The 16,128-nt window shown below is 50.6% G+C and overlaps 1 protein-coding gene across 1 annotated transcript; it reads left to right on the plus strand.

Moving 5' to 3' along the window:
- The first annotated feature begins 667 nt into the window (after positions 1-667).
- On the plus strand, positions 668-7,538 carry IRF1 (interferon regulatory factor 1). Its single transcript, XM_075056452.1, has 10 exons — positions 668-744; positions 1,889-1,980; positions 2,900-2,999; positions 3,195-3,371; positions 3,724-3,773; positions 3,899-4,034; positions 4,214-4,339; positions 5,134-5,177; positions 5,778-5,913; positions 6,408-7,538. The coding sequence occupies exons 2-10, from the start codon at positions 1,894-1,896 to the stop codon at positions 6,506-6,508; spliced, it is 957 nt and encodes a 318-aa protein (XP_074912553.1). The 5' UTR covers positions 668-744; positions 1,889-1,893; the 3' UTR covers positions 6,509-7,538.
- Positions 7,539-16,128: the final 8,590 nt, after the last annotated feature.

Consider the following 16,128-nt stretch of genomic DNA (forward strand, 5'->3'; position numbering starts at 1 on the left):
GGGGCAAGAGCTGGATCCCTCAGTGGGATGGGGCCTGGATCCCTCGGTGGGATGGGGCCTAGATCCCTCGGTGGTGACAGGGGCTGGACCCCTTGGTGGGATCAGTCTGGATCCCTCGGTGGGGACAGGGTCTGGATCCCTCGGTGGGACGGGGGTTGGATCCCTTGGTGGGATCAGTCCGGATCCCTCGGTGGGGACAGGGGCTGGATCCCTGGGGGGGGCAAGGGCTGGATCCCTTGGTTGGATGGGGACTGGATCCCCCGGTGGGACGGGGCCTGGATCCCCGCGGGGATGTGAGCCAGGCTGGGATGGGGTGGGAGCCCCTCGGACGGGGCCAGGGACAGCAGGACCCCGAGCCGAGCCCCCCGCTGGCGCATCCCGCACCCACGCAGGACCGCGGCGGCGCGGGGAGGGGAGGGGCGCGGGGCGGGGCCGTGGCGCGGGGGGAGCGCCCGCCCCCCTCCCCCCCCCCCCCCCCCGCGCCGCTGGTGCTACAACAGCGTGATTTCCCCGAAGTGATGCTAGAGGCGGTAGCCAATGGGAGGCGCGGCCGCCCCCCACGGCGACGCTGATTGGTTAAAACGCAGCCGGGCCCGGGGCGGCGGGGAATCCCGGGCGCCGCCGCGTTATACCCGAGGGCGCGCCCCGCGGGCGGCAGAGGCGGGTCGGCGGGCGGCGGGCACGGACGGCTCGGCTCGGCTCGGCTCGGCACGGCACGGCACAGGCACTGCACGGCACAGCGAGGTGGGTCGCGGTGTGTGTCGTCCCGTCCCGTCGCGGAGTTCGTCCCCTGCTTTGCACGGCACCGGGATTCCGGGTGGAGGCGCCCCGCGGGGTCCGTGGGAACGGCCCCGGGGACACGGCACGGCTTTGGTCGCCAAGACGGGGCAGCGCCGGCTTTCGCCGTGCGGAGGCGGTTTTGGGGGAGCGGGGTTCATCGCGCCGGCAGCCTCCGGGTGGGTACCGGGCATCCCTCCGGAGGGCGGCGGTCGCGGTCCCTTATACAACGCGCTGGAGGGGACGGGGACCGGGACCGGGACCGGGCGGGATGTCACGTCCCCCCCGCGGGGCCGGGCATGTCCGGGCGCGGCTGCCGCTCCGCGGGCTCCGCCGGAGGCTCCGCTCCGCCGTTGAGCGTGTGCCAGCGCCGAGCCCCGGGGCCGGATCCCGCGGCTCGGAGCCGCGTTCCCGGCGGGGGGCAGCCCTGGCTGACCTCCCCCCGTCCCGTCCCGTTCCCCCCGTCCTGTCCCCCCCCCCAGCCCGGGGCGGGCACTCTCCGGGCCGTTGTCCCACCGCCGAGCTCGTTGCTGGTGAGAGTTAGAAATGTATTGTTTGGGAAATCTTGGGCTGTCTGTCTTGGGGGGGGGCGGGGGGGGGGAAAAACCACCGCAAACAGGAAATTATTTCTGCAGAGGAAGGGCTGGGAGGGCCGCGCCGGGGCCGGCTGTTTGCCGGGGCCGGTCGCGGTGCTAATTGGGGAGATTGCCCCCTCCCCGCTCCCTTGCGCAATTTAATTAATAATAAACTTTTAAGAAGGCGACCGTGCCCGCGGGGAGACACCCGCACCCACTCCCGGGAAAACTGCGGGGGGGGGGGGGGTGTCCCCCTCCCGGGCTGCCCCGTCCCACGCCAAGCCGAGCAGCCCAATTCCAGAATTTAGAAGCCGAGAGGTGGTTTTGGTGGTCACCGGGCAGAGCGGGAAGCGCTGCCCTCCAGGAGCAGGGGGAAGATACCGAAAAAGAGTTAAAGACCCTGGAAAAGCAGTTTTGGTTGCACCGATAGTGTTAGTGGTAATGCTGACGGAACAGAGGGTCAGGGAGGGGGGGTGACATTGCAGAATGGTTAAAATAGCGATGAGTTTTTTGCTGACCTGTTATTTCTTTCATAGACAACATGCCAGTGTCAAGAATGCGCATGAGGCCCTGGTTGGAAATGCAGATTAATTCCAATCAAATACCAGGACTGATATGGATTAACAAGGTGAGGGTCGTTTGTTACTGTTACTAGCATTATTATTATTACTTCTGTATCATTAATCATCCTTATTCTCGGAGGACACTAAACATAAGTCAAGATCATAAAGGAAATAAGGACATGGAGAAAACTTGCAAGCATTATGTTTAAAAAACAACTATTTTTGTTTTCAGAAAAGGTAGCTCTGGTCAGTACAGAATGTAGTAGTTCCATTTTTCTCCTGGGAAAATTCCCAGGAGGAAAATGATAAATTAAAATAAAAACAATTTGAACATGAGAGAGAACCAAGAAAACTCCAGGACCTTTTCGCTCCTGCTGCCCACTTGAGCCAAGTCACCTCCTGTCCCAGTTGAGTAGCTACTGTTACACTCCCAGTTTCTCCCAGTTTTAAGATTTGGCCTGAAAGAAACACTGTATTTTTTGGTCTGGAAGGCACATCCCTGTACCTGTAGCACAGGGTGAGATCACTAGGCTTATTGAACCAGGTCTCTTTTCTCTGAAGCTTCCGTATCCAGCCTGAGGTGATTATTTAAGCTGGAACATCTTTTTCTTATGATTCCTGCAGGGTCTTATGTGCAACTTTAAAAAGGGATTCTCTACCAAAGTGTACCTAGAAAATATACTGTAGCTTATGACACACTAACAGATTAGCTGCAATGCTTTTAAATGATTCTGCGATAAAATTGGCAATATTGCTTACCTCTACTGTACCATACCACATGTGGCCTTCCCAGTTTCAGAATGCTTAAATGTCTTGTATGCATTGAACAAAACAGATGGAACAATGGGTGCTCAGTTAAGATAGAGGGCAGAGGGTTTATAAAGTTTCTGAGCTGCTGCTGAGAATTCTTTGATTAAAGCCATCGTTCCAAACTGGCACGCAATGCTTCTTTTTTAATTCAAGTCTCTATTGGTTTAACTTCAGGATAAGATGATGTTTCAAATCCCATGGAAACATGCAGCTAAGCATGGCTGGGACATGGAGAAAGACGCCTGCCTTTTCCGGAGCTGGGCCATTCATACAGGTCTGTACTGGCTTTACATTTCCATCAGTTATACGAATATCTCAAACACGGCATTTTTTTGTCTTGACTTACACCTCAGCTAGTTATATTAACTACTAGTATATATGTCAGAGAAAACAGAAAAAATATTTTTTTTTTTTGTGGGAAGAACTAGCACTGAAAAGTCTAAACACTCACCCCATCTCTTATTTATAGGAAGATATAAAGTAGGCGAGAAAGACCCTGATCCGAAAACCTGGAAGGCAAACTTCCGTTGTGCTATGAATTCACTGCCTGACATCGAAGAAGTGAAGGATAAAAGCATCAACAAAGGCTCCAGTGCTGTCAGGGTTTACAGGATGCTACCTCCCCTGACAAAGGATCAGAAGAAAGGTAAGCCCTCCGCAATCCAGCTGGGGTTACGCAGCTTCCACTACTGCGCTTAAACACCACTTAAATTTCCTGCTTGGCGTAGGCAGGGGTAGAACAGACCTGTTGATAGCACTGGTGCTACTGGGGTCAGTCACTGGTTATTGCCATTGGTAACACTTTGTACAAGCAGTTCATTTTATCCCAAATTCTTTAAATGTGCTTAAAGGCATCATTAGGAGGCAATTGGGACTTGCTGCTGCTGACAGCAGTAGCAGAGCTTGCTGAGCAGGGCTCAAAGCTGCAAGAGCTCACGCTCACCTAAAATGTCACCCATGCAGCCCTTTCTCACATTTGTCTTGTTTTTATTTAACAGAAAGGAAGTCAAAGTCTTCAAGAGAGGCAAGAAACAGGAGCAAGAGAAAGGTATGTGTCTGTAGAGGCAGCTGAAGAAGCTAGAGGTTTTGGTGGTTTTCATGGTTAATTTTTTTTCATATGGGAGCTTGTGCATTCTTAGACAAGTCTTTCATTCTTTGCCCTTATTTTTGTAGTCGTATGAAGACATGAGGATGGAGGAGTCGGCAGAAAGACTAACCAACACTCCTCTGCCAGATGACCACAGCGGCTACACCGTTCATGACTACGCGGGGCAGGAAGTGGAGGTTGAGAGCTCGTCCATCACCTTAGGTGAGACTCAGTTTTTAGCTCCCTGAGCAGAGTGGAAAGTGCCGTTTGTGCTAAACCCACAGTCTCTGCGCCAAAAGACAAAGATGACTCTTGGGCCTGAGCCGTGAGACGGGCAGGGAGGAAATAGAGGTGGTTGTGTCTCTCCTGTGAATGCCAACTCCTCCTGGTGCATCCCGCAGACCTCTCGCCGTGCGAGGTGAGCGGCTCGCTGACCGACTGGAGGCCGCCGATGGAGATCACCATGGCTGACAGCACCAACGACCTCTACCAGCTCCAGGTGTCTCCCCTGGCTTCATCCTCGGAAGGTGAGCATTTCTTTTTTCCTACCCCGGTCTTTCATTGGTTTATTGGAAGCAAGTTGGAGGCAAGGCAGTGGGATGAAGTGGTGCCTGGGGGATCAGGAGAAGCAAGAGTTGTCTTGTAGAAAAAACAAACACACCTCCACTTCATGGATTTGGGTGTCTGGAGCTACCAAACTGGCCAGGTTATAGAAGGGGCACGTGCCACCTGCAGTAGTTGCTGATGGGTGAAAGACTCTGAAATGCCATTTACTTTGCACATGTGGGCAAAGGGGCAGGCTTCGTCTCGCAGGCTCAACGCGATGGCACGGACAGGTCAGCCTATAAAGAAGAGGAGAGTTTTCCGAGCTGGGAGGCTGGGACTGGGACAGCTGGAAGGAGGAGATGCCAGAAGCAGGACAGAGTTGGGTACAATAGTGACAGTGGAGGACACCATGCTTCCCAATGGTTCTTCACTTGGGGGTAAATCATCTTGCTCCTGCGTACCAAGCGGGCTCTGCTTTGGAGACTCTTGGGGAGGCATCTGAGCTCCTGGAGCCTTGCACCCCAACGTGCCCTTGTTGAAGAGCATCCGAGATGAAGGGCTGTGGGGAGCCTGGGGCACGGAGGTGCTGGTGGGCTTCCCTGCCTCAAAGCCCTGAGCCCCTCCTCGGTGTCATCCGTAGGGAGGGGGAAGTAGAAGGTAGTGGTGTTTTGTGACAAGAGAATATGAAGCGGGTTGTGTGGTGAAGAAGCAGAAGTGTGAAAGGTTGACATCTATGTCTATTTTCTTCTCTTCTTTTTATGTGCTTACAAAACAGTCACGGACGAAGATGAAGAGGAAATAAATTCGGAGATTTTTAAGGTAAAACCAGCCCTTCTGGTCAGAATAAAATTGGCCAAAGTTGCTGTTTGCACCAAGAGAGGAAGGGAAGCAGCTATCTGATCCAGTCCTCTATGAGCTGGACGTACACTTATGTAATCCAAGATCCTTATTTAATGAGGAAGCCTGAAAAATTCAATATAAAAAGGCAGCTACTTTGCAAACATGAGCTGGAGAGGACACATCCATGGAAATATTTACTCTTCATGTGAAAGTCAGAGAAAGCTATTGAGTACTCCTAGAAGTAGAGGTTGCTCTGTTAGAGTCTGCAAAGGTTCTCTAAACTGTTTTATTTTGCCCTTCCCTCCACCTCTGACGTGTGGCGCTTAATCTGAGTTTCCAGACATGTCACGCTCATCCCACTGATAAGATGGGGGTTTCATCACCGAAGGTGCTCCAGCCCTCCCTGTTTTGCATTAACTTTTTTTTTTAACTGGGAGTAAAACAAGTTTTATATAACATAGCATGAGGAGATATAATATGATCTTTTTTGCTTACCTGCCTTCTAATTAAGGGGAAGGAATAAAACATCACACCCACAGAAAAAAGAGCAGTTTTTACCATCTCCTTATTCTCTTACAGCTGCTTGAACCAGCCCAAGATTGGCACACCACCAGCGTTGGGGGGAAAGGCTTTCTCACCAACGAGCCGGGCACACAGAGCATATGCAGCACTTACAGCTACAAGGAGCAGGATGGGGAGATCGACACAACTTCAGGTACAGACTTCTCAGTTATCCCTGATGGTCAATGCCACAGGATGATGCAGATGAGGGTTTTCATGCAAGACACTAATTGGAAGGGAGCAAAACAAATAGGGGATTCACACATCCCTGTGTTCTGAGATTTCCAAGTAGCCTGTTGGAAGGCTGTAAGGAATTTGTTGATAAAAAGGAAAAGGTGAAAAATGCCTCCGGTAAGAGCATACTAGAGATTTGTCCTAGGGTTATACACATGTAAGTTATGTCAGCTTTCAGAAACTCCTTGCAATGTAACTGAAGAATTTCCACAAGCAATAGCTTAAACAGGACTGTTTAACAGAGAGCGTTTGAAGTATTTTAGCAAAATATTAGTCTAAGGTATTTACTCACATCTGAGAAATCTTTCAATTTTTGATATATTTTTTCTGTATATATATATACACACACATGTATACACTATTTTGCTCTTGCTGTATGTGATTCAGTACTCATTCTTGTTTTATTTTGTCTAGGAGAGCTGGAGTTCAGGTTCTTAGACCAGAAAAGCAGTCTAGACTTCTCCTGGCTGGAGACAGTGAGACCTACCATGCAAGTCATTCCCTGTGGCTTGTAAAGCCCTGGCTTCCTCTGACCACAAACTGCTCTTGGGTAGAAACTTTGGCAAGCCTGAAGAAAATGGAAGAAGTTGTTTGTTACTGACTGAACAAAGACCATAGCTTTTATATTCCGTTTAACTTTTAGACCTGAAAAGGTTAGCAAGAAAAACTCCATTATAAAAAAAAAAAAAAGAGAAAAAGAAAAAAAAGGACTCCCATCTCACTAGCAGGACTCCTGGCACCAAAGATGCTCAGCCACAGTATGCACATTGTCATTGCTTCGGAGGTGAAGCTTTTGCTGGGGGGTTGCTGATGTGCTGTGGGGTCTGACCTGGCAGGTACCACTGACCGTGTGCCAGAGGCCAGGGGAGGACGTTACCATCCTCCCGGCGCGAGATGTGATGAGCACTTTACCCATGGAGTGCTTAGGAGAGACACTGCAAATGAGTCTCTTACCTATTAGTTTGGGTTGCTGCTTACTTGTGCAACACTGGTGATACTGAGCTTAACGACTGTCATTATACTTAGAAAAATTGCACTAATTGGCCCTCTCTTCTTTGATTTACTCCATCATGTATTTCATCTTTCAGATCTTTCAACTATAAACTGTGTAAATAGTTTAGACCAATAAAATGTGAAAATTCAGTTTAGGCTTTGCTTCTACATAGTACAGTTACCCAGACCCACGATGTTACCTGCTCGTAGGCATGCTGTATCTATTTCCATATAATAGTTGAAGAGCTGCCGCATGAAACAATTTTTGCACTGATGGGGCAGAGCTCTTTATTTATACCATGCCTTTCTGAGATCCCTTCTACCACTTTACCAGGATACCTACAGTACTGTACGCAGTCACGGGAGCTGTAACGCCCTGCAGACCCACCCTGGGCCAGTGTGTGCAGGAGAGTGCAGGGTGGAAGAGGTTCTAGTTTGTGTGTAATACATAGGAATCAAATCACTAAGCTGTTATAGACTATTTTCATGTACATTTTATTTTTGTATATAACACATTGTATATTTGTTTTAATAAAGATGTTTTATATATGACATGTTTACTTTTTCTCATGGGAGAGCTCTGAGAATGCATTCCGGATTCTTTGAAAATACCCAAACAGATGTGACAGAGACAGTTGGAGGGTTTTTTTTTTCATGAGTCATGAAAGCACAGGGAATTTAGTACAGTTTGCTCTTGTTTTCCACCCCCCTGCCAGTGCAGCTGATGGGTGGAATCCTGCTTGTCCTGGGAAGGGAAGCCCCGGTCCTGTGCACGTGTGGGCTAGATGGTTTCTATCTGCCGTCATCTGCAACTGTCAGACCTAACTTACAGCAGGGTTAAAGGCTATGCTATTAAAAAACCTTATGCACCACCAAGTCCCTGCTATGGATGTCCCTATCAGCAACACTTCCAGCTTCTGTGATAACAGCAGTGAAGACCTAGCCAAATAACTCCAGTTTGCCTAAAAAGAAAGTGTATGCACAATTCAGAAGGCAAGGGGAAAGCAAGCTGGTTTTCCCCTGTATATTTTATTCATTTGCCATAATTTCAGGCTGGAAAGGTCTGACATTGCATCATCTGGGCTGGGAGACAAGTGTGGCTGAGGGAACGTGTCTCCAGCTGCAGCCACCAGCACCTGACACTGCCTGGAAAACCCCCGTACTGAACAAAGCTGGGTCGCGATGGCCTTTGGGGAATAACTTCATTCACTGAGCAAGAGCGAGCAGAATATCAGGCTGCGGGAGAGGAAGACCCAACTCAAAGGGCAGGAACACAGCAGACATTTCCTACCGCTTTTGGCAGAGGCTCCGCTGCGACTCGAACGGCACACACGTGGGGACAGATGTGGGGTTTACCGAGGGAAAAAATAAGGAAGCAGGTGGTGGCGAGTCTCAAATCCAGCACAGTTTGGATACGGCACAGCAAGGTGGACGGGCAGCCCGGGGAGGGAGAGGCTGGGCAGGGTTCTTGCGGTGCCTGTTAGTCATTAACTGGCCCTATCTCTGAGACAGCCCAAAGCCGGCAGCGGCAGGCAGCACCCTTCCAGGTGGCACCAGGCAGAGCGCAGCTTCCTACGCCTCATCCTGGCTCTGTGTGGGTGGCAGCCTGGGGGGGTGATGTCCTTGCTGTCCCCCCCACGGCGGTCACAATCCCTGGCAGGGTACCTGCCCCAAGGGTCCACCTCCCAGGAAGGGATCCGGCCAGCCAGGATCCCCCCTGGGTACCAGGGCCACGGCTGCCTCGGATCACACCCACCTAAAATCCTGCACGACTCCCCGATGCAGATCTAGAGCAGGAACGTTTTGTGCACGAGCAAAGAAATCACCCACCAGACCAGATTTCTGCCCTGGCCAGCTGCAGCAGCAGCTACTGCCAAGCAGAGAGCGTGGGGCTGCTGGGTCCAGAGCCACCGCTGTGCGCCCGGGAAGGGACACCAGCTCAGTGCCCTCGACACAACCAGGGGAAATCGGGTTTGTTTAGGAACTGCTGCAAGTTTGTCACACGTGGGGGGAGGAGGCGGGAGAGAGAAGGGAAACTTTCTATGATGCGAACAGTGCTAAAAATAAGGTAGACATTAATCCGTCCATTCATGCATTAAAAGGAGCAGGTTTTTCACAGTTATGCTCAGATACAAAAAACCAGCACTTAAGTTCTCACAGATAAAAAGATTTGACCAAGATCTGAGGACAGAAGAAAACAGCAGTTAGTATGTGTCACCCAGGGACCACAGACACGCTCCAAGTGTGTTTTTACCAGGGCAGAAGAGATGCTTTCCTTCATCACCCGCCAAGGTACCTGCCTGACCGACTGCACATTAGGTATTTTGCCACTGAAAAGCGGTGAAGTCCCATGACAGGGTGACATTTATCCATCCAGTTGCTTCACTGGGTGAGTAACTGCCAAATTCAAAGTATTTTGTTGTTGTTTCTGTTGTTTTGAACTCTTTGGGAGGAGGGAAAAAAAAAAAAAGCAGAGTTGAGCTCTCCAGCTCAAGAGGGATGTGACTTGCCAAACCCCAGTGAGACTGAGAGGTTGCTGCACCGTGTCGATGCCTGACTGGCTCCTCCATCACCTCCGGGGCAGATGGGTTTCTAGAATCGATATTTCTTCTCCCAGTGCCAACTAAGGAGACCTTTAGGCTGCTTGTACCCAGAGGAGCATCATGAGCTCTTTAGGATAAACCTCCTGCATAGGCTATGCAATGAAAACAGTTTTAAAACCTTGACATTGACTTCTTCTGCACTTGCCTATCCTAATCAAGCTCTTCATACCCAGTAAACTTCAGCTGGCTATCCTGTGTCGGAGTAAGAGTTGTTTTCACCTTTAACATGCACACAGCTACATTGAGCTGGGAAGTAATTACATACCAGGAGAGCAGGTCATGGGAGAGAGCTCACCCCTGCCAAACCCAGGGAAAGCAATAAAAGGAAAGTTTTTATGGGCAGGGCTCGAAGGGCAAGTAGTTCTTTCTTGTGCTATGAACCTTGCCTGGCGGTGAGAAAGATCTACAGGCAATGCAACTGTTGTAAAAATAGAGATCACCTCTCTATGGTGGAAAAGAAAAAGCAGTTGTATCAGTCATCATTTGGGAAATGAATGGAGCTAATCCTGCAGGCTTGGCAGGCTGCTTGAGCAGAGGCTCTCCATCACTTCCACCATACTTAAACCATCGCTGGCTGCAGCTTACTTGCAGACCCTGAAACCATGTAAAAACAAATCCAAGATGTTCCTTATTCAGTTTTAGAGCTTTAGGATGTCAACAGGACAAAACTTCCTGAAAAATAACACGACAGTCTCAGAAACAGTCCCACAACCTGAACCTGGGAAAGCCCTACAGCAACTCAGGTACAGATTTTGCTGCTGCAGCATCCTGCACCAAGGTGGCAGACGACCACCTTGGTCTTGCCAATAGAGATTTTCAGTGCTGCAGAGGCAAGGATATCACACATCTGTTAATTGCAGTTTTTCCTAGTAAAAACCCTTGACCTACAAATAGAGAGTTGTTGCTTTTCCCTTGACCTTTGTCCAAATGGATTGTTAAAATGCCCTTCCATAATTAGAGGGGAGCATAACTTCCTCCCCTGTGGTCTGCTTTGCACATTGCTTGTAATTTAATCACTCATTAGGGGCAACCTGTGAGCAGCTCACCACCTAAAGGTGCTGCCTAAAGGAGCCTTTTGCTCTTGGCTGCCCAGAGCGGTGGCACCTTGCATGAGCTTTGCCAGCCAGGCAGCAGAGCCTGCAATTAGCGTTTCACCTTTATTTGCCATCGTGATTGAATCCTGATAGTTGGACACATTTCCAGGCAGTCACATGATTTACGGTATCACACCTACAAAGGATAGCAGTGCTTCGGACCAAAGGTATGAATTTATAACTGCAAAAAATAGTGGAATATTTGTTTGTGGTGCAAAGGCAAACTATTGCTTAGATAGCAACCAAATATCTTGGACTGCAAACATTATTTCTCTGCTGTTGTGCTGGATCATTCCTCCTCTCTGGTTCCCCAAGGGTCCATTTTTCCCCCCTCATGTTTGTACATACAACACGAGGAGGACAGAAACTTCTGCAGGACAGAAACCTCTCCCAGAGGCTTGGGAGGGCCAAGGGAAGAAGTATTGTCTGTAGAAAAGTCAGTTTTAGAGTTAGGTGGGGAAAAGTCTTCCCTAGAAAGGGAGGAAAGTCACATTTTCATGGACAAATTGTATCTAAGTTGTATTTTCTCTTACACCAAGTGCTTCAGTCGACTCTGTACCCACTTCCACCACAGCACTGCACTTCAGAGCTCCTTTCCCTCCCACATTTTCCCCAGCCTCTTCAATATTTCTCTCACTATTAAAATCACCCCCGTCCCTCCCCAGCCTTCCCATGTGCGAAACAAACAATAACAAAAGCACGTTCATGCAGGCAGCACGCTGTGCGTAGCTCAAGCTACTTGCACACTATGTCACTCTGCTGTAACCTTTGGTCTTTTCTGTTCCAATAACGTCAAGATGCAAATTCAGCCGGTGTGGTTCCCTGCCACGCTGGGCTGCGGGTGGCCACCCCGAGCCGCTGGGAAGGGATGGGGAAATCTTCCCATGGCCCCTTCCAGAGTTCAAACGAGAGCATGGCACGCACTGCCACCGAGCTGAACGCTCACAGGCCACATGAACCTGAGCCAGCAGAAGCCAAAAATCACCCAAAACCTAGAAAACCTGCTCATCCTGCTGGCAGATGTATTTGGTCACCAGCTGGATGTAAGCAGAGGTGTCAAACCACGGTATTAAGGACTGGGCGGTGCCAGGCACAGGCAATCATACGCTCATTCCACTAATTGCCTTGCTGACCAAGGTAAAGAGCAGTGCCCAGCCACAGACAGCGCGACAGGAGTAACAAGGAGGACAGGGAAGCCAGGAGGATCTGTAGCCACAGAGCTAGGAGATGATGAGGACCAGGGGGTGGGCAAGGGGGGCAGATCTCATCACCCCCCCATCCCAAACCAGTGCGGGCTGGGACTCGGGTGCCAGAAGTTTCCAGGGTCTGCCTCTGCATGAGTACAAAGGCAGTTAATCATCCCTTCTGGTATATCAGGCTGGTAAACAAAGTCAGGACAAATGCATGGATGGAATAGGCATCAGACAAGGGTTATCAGGAGATTTCCAGGAATAAGGAATCCAATTTGCAAGGAGCAAACAGGACAGCAGACCCAGCCTCTCTCCCTGCCCTGACAGCTGAGGCAAGTGGTCGGGCTCCCTTCAGCCTCTTCACCTTCAGGATGATCCGCCCCATTCATTTTGCTCACGATTCACAGAGAAACTTCACCGTGAAGCCTCTGAGGGCCCTGACAGTCGGTACCCGGCCAGTCTGGGCACGGCTGGCCACAGCCGCTGTCATCTGCCAGTGGAGCCACCGGCGAGGGATGCCAGGCTGGGTTAGGGGTGAGATCCCAGCACAGCCCGCGCAGCGCAGACCTGCCTCTCGCAGCTCACCAGTGTCTCCTCAGCTGCCAAAAACCAGAGAGGAGGAGAAGGCTGAGCTGGTGGCACATCAGGTTGCCGGCGGCTCTTCCCTGGCAAGCGGCACCCGGATCCTGGGCCAGAACAGCAGCAACGCGCGTTACTTATACAACACGTATACATACTGTGTACAGGATACTTAGACAGCACCCTGAACGACGACGACTGTCGATCCCTGCACAGAGGATGCTCAGCCATCACAGATGAACTCACAGCCTATTTCGGTATAGGAAATTTCACACTGCCTGTTGTGCACAGTTCCCCATTGCACGGCTGCGACACGCTACGCTGCAGGCACGTGGCCACAGCATCAAAGCACAGAAACGCTGGGGCAAGCTGAGATGTGTGCAGCAGCTTCTGGGGATCTTCCAGGGGAATTCAACCTCGCCAGCTTTACATGACTGCCTTAGCAGAAACAGATGCCTCGTCAGACAGTGGCAAGGGGAAGGACTTTGTTTTCTCTGTTTGCATGGAGCAATGGTTAAAAATACAAAAGCGAGGGAATAATTAAAAGGCAGGTTTCACTGGGAGGAAGACAGGATAACGGTTGAGGAGCTCTGGGCAACTGGAAAGTAGATGGAGGTTTTGCTCCTCTCCAAGCATGCAGTGGTTTAGCAGTGATAGCACAGAGAATGAAGGACGGAAAAGAGCATAAGGATGCTGGCCCTAATTCAAAATTAATCTAGCACAAGCATTACGCATATTAGCTATTTGCAAGCAGGGCTATTAAATAACAAGACCCAGGCTAACCACAGGCATAAACACTGAACGTGCCCAGTTTTAACATCTGCATTGCAAGAATATGTTTCACTGTTTGTTCTGTCACGATCTAAATACTATAAAGACTTCACCAACAGTCTTCAGGCAGAAGTTAATTGGGAAGCCAAGTCCAGACAGGTACAACTTTGTTTTCACAAACTTCATTGCTGAAGAAAGAAGAGGGAGTAGAGAGCGGAGTGTGGACTATGCTGGCCAGTTCCCAGCCTTTTGGCTGGGTTTTAGGATGTTTTTACAAAATCCTGGAGGGTGATGGCATAGATTACCAGTGGCATTATTTAAAATCAGCAAGTGAACCATGTTAGCATATACACATTTCACACGGAAATAATAATTCAGTATTATATCCAGCGACTGCCATTCCTGTCCGGAGCAATCCTTTGCCATCAGCTTTGGAAGACCCTCGCTGGGGTTTCTCCTGCTCTGCGTGCCGTACCCCACACTTCTGGAAGCCCATGGACAGACTTTCCCAGGGGTGTACCAGGGCGACTTACCTCGGTGCGAGTGATTCATGCCACCATTTGCTCTGCCCCATAGCTCGCCATGGCTCCTGCCCTCACCCCACAACGAGGTCCCAGCTCACCCAGTGCAGGCTGGGTCCACAGCAAAGCTGTGCTTCATTTGCCTAATGTTCATGTGATGGTTGTATCATCTCAGGCTGCGCGCCAAAATCCCAGCACAAGCCACATCACATCAAGAAACCTCATGTAGTTTGTATCCACTAATGCATAACATCCATCAAGCTCACACCAACAATCAACAGCTGCATCTGAGCCATAGCAAAAGCATCTTAGATGCTGCCTACAAAATATTATCTGAACCACGAGAGCTGTAAATGTTTTACAATTGGCTGCATCAGAAACAAGCTGCTTCCCAGCTGCCATGCAGAATGCTACCAGGCTATTCCAGGGGAATCGTCCAAACCAGCACTGCTCACCGATGCTACACACACAATTTCCATGCACGGGTGATCAGCCCGTCTCATTGATAGGCTTTTTCTCCATGAGGCAGGGAGAGGACAGCTATCATCAACAAGAGGAAGAGGATTTAAAAAACCCACAGCAATGAATAGGTATGTTCTTGGACCTATTTTTAATTTACATCTTGTGACTGACCAGATTTCAGATTGCTGGTGTGTTTAATTAAGGCACTATTACCGAACCTGGCCTTTCTTAGCCGACTTAGTGTTATCTTCCCTTAGAGCTAAAGGCAACAAGAGCTTTTTCCATTGATTTTAAAAGGTTTGGGCCCACCTAGATTATACCCTTGCCCAGCTGTGTGCAAAGATGACTACATTTTGGGCCTTAATTCCCAGACCCTGTTTGCTGTTGGGTTCATCCCAACAGTTCAGAACCCGATGTTGTCCCTGCAGCTGAACACCTCCTGCACCTCCACTCCGAGACAGGTAGTGGCACATGAAAGCCACGTGCATGCACTGGTAGCAAAGCCAAGGCAAAGCCTGAATATAATTCCCGTCTTCAGGAAAATTCCCCTTCCTCAGAACAGCAATTCCTCATGGAGAAGCATGGAGAGCTTTGCTGGAAGCACAGGCTGAGCCCCTCATCCCCATCCCTGATGAACAGCTCGGCAGGGGAAAGACCCCAGCTGACATTCCTCCGGGGTTTTACTCATGATAAACAGGTAGCAAGTCTTCTACCTCATTAGCATCTTGAGAGAAGCAACTCATTGCAGTGTTTTGATTACAGTGCACGCGCCTTTACATAACACGAGCATCAAGGGCTTAGGGAGTGTAGACAGCCCTCGAACTGTGCATAGGTATGAGGAAGCCTTGGCAAAACATTTTTCTGTGTTCCACGTCGGGGTGCCATCCCCTGCTGCCATGGAGGAGCACAGCCAGGCTGAGTGGGTGGCCTTGCAAGGCATTCTCCCCAGGAATGACTCTGCTTTTGCCCCTTTTGCAGGGACTGCAGCCCTCGCAGCTGGAACCCCGCAGCGGGACGGTGGCAGGACCCCACCTGGGTCGGGGAGCCGCACACAGCACCTCACGGCTGATGCCCGACTGTTCCCAGTGCTGAGGCTGGAGCGTTGATGCTGTGCCACGTGAACGCATTGCATGGTACCTTACAGTCAGCCAAAATTTCTGTATTTCAGGGAAACCGGCTAACTGCCCTGGGGGAGGTTCTTGCCATGAACAAGAGTAACTTATACTCCGAGCCCTGTTTAAAGGCTGTGGGAATGGCTTTGCAGCAGAGGTGTTTCCCTGCCACGCTGGGAACTGCCAAATGCTGTCCTGCACCCTGTGGGAGAGGCATGGGTGGGCTACGCTCCCCTTTTAGCAACCAGCTCCCTTTCACTGCTTGGCTGCTGCAGGGATTTTGCATCCCTGGCCGTCTCAAATGGGCTGGCTGAAGGCACCTGCGCAGAGTCCCAGCTGACCTGCAATGCCCCAGCTCCACAACTCTCCTGGGTTCTCAGTGCTCGCCAAACCCACGCCAAGTGCTTCAGAAATTAGGTCTCTGCAGCCGCAGAAGCGGTGGGAGCAGCCATGCCGGCAGACAGCGGGGACCTGCGCTCCAGCCTCCCCGGAGCCCTTGGCTGGAAGGAGCCGCTCCATCATTTCCATGACCTTTTCACATGGCTCTTGTAAAGGTGAGGAGGAAGATGCTTGTCCTCTAACTTTTTTCTTTTTGCTTTCAGTGCAGGACCCGGCAAGTTGTGAGACAGAGGAGCCAGGTGTTGTCCTTACCACGGCTCTCTCCTCAAAATCGAGAGGATGGTGCAGAAAACCCACCGCTGCCCTCCCAGCCGTGGGATGGGCAAAGCATCTGCTCAGCACAGCCCTGCGCTTACCTCCCGACTTCTTGCTAAGGGGAAGGGATTGACTTCGCCCCACTTTACAGAATAA

Source organism: Buteo buteo, chromosome 24, assembly GCF_964188355.1.
Source record: "Buteo buteo chromosome 24, bButBut1.hap1.1, whole genome shotgun sequence".
NCBI classification, from domain to species: domain Eukaryota; kingdom Metazoa; phylum Chordata; class Aves; order Accipitriformes; family Accipitridae; genus Buteo; species Buteo buteo.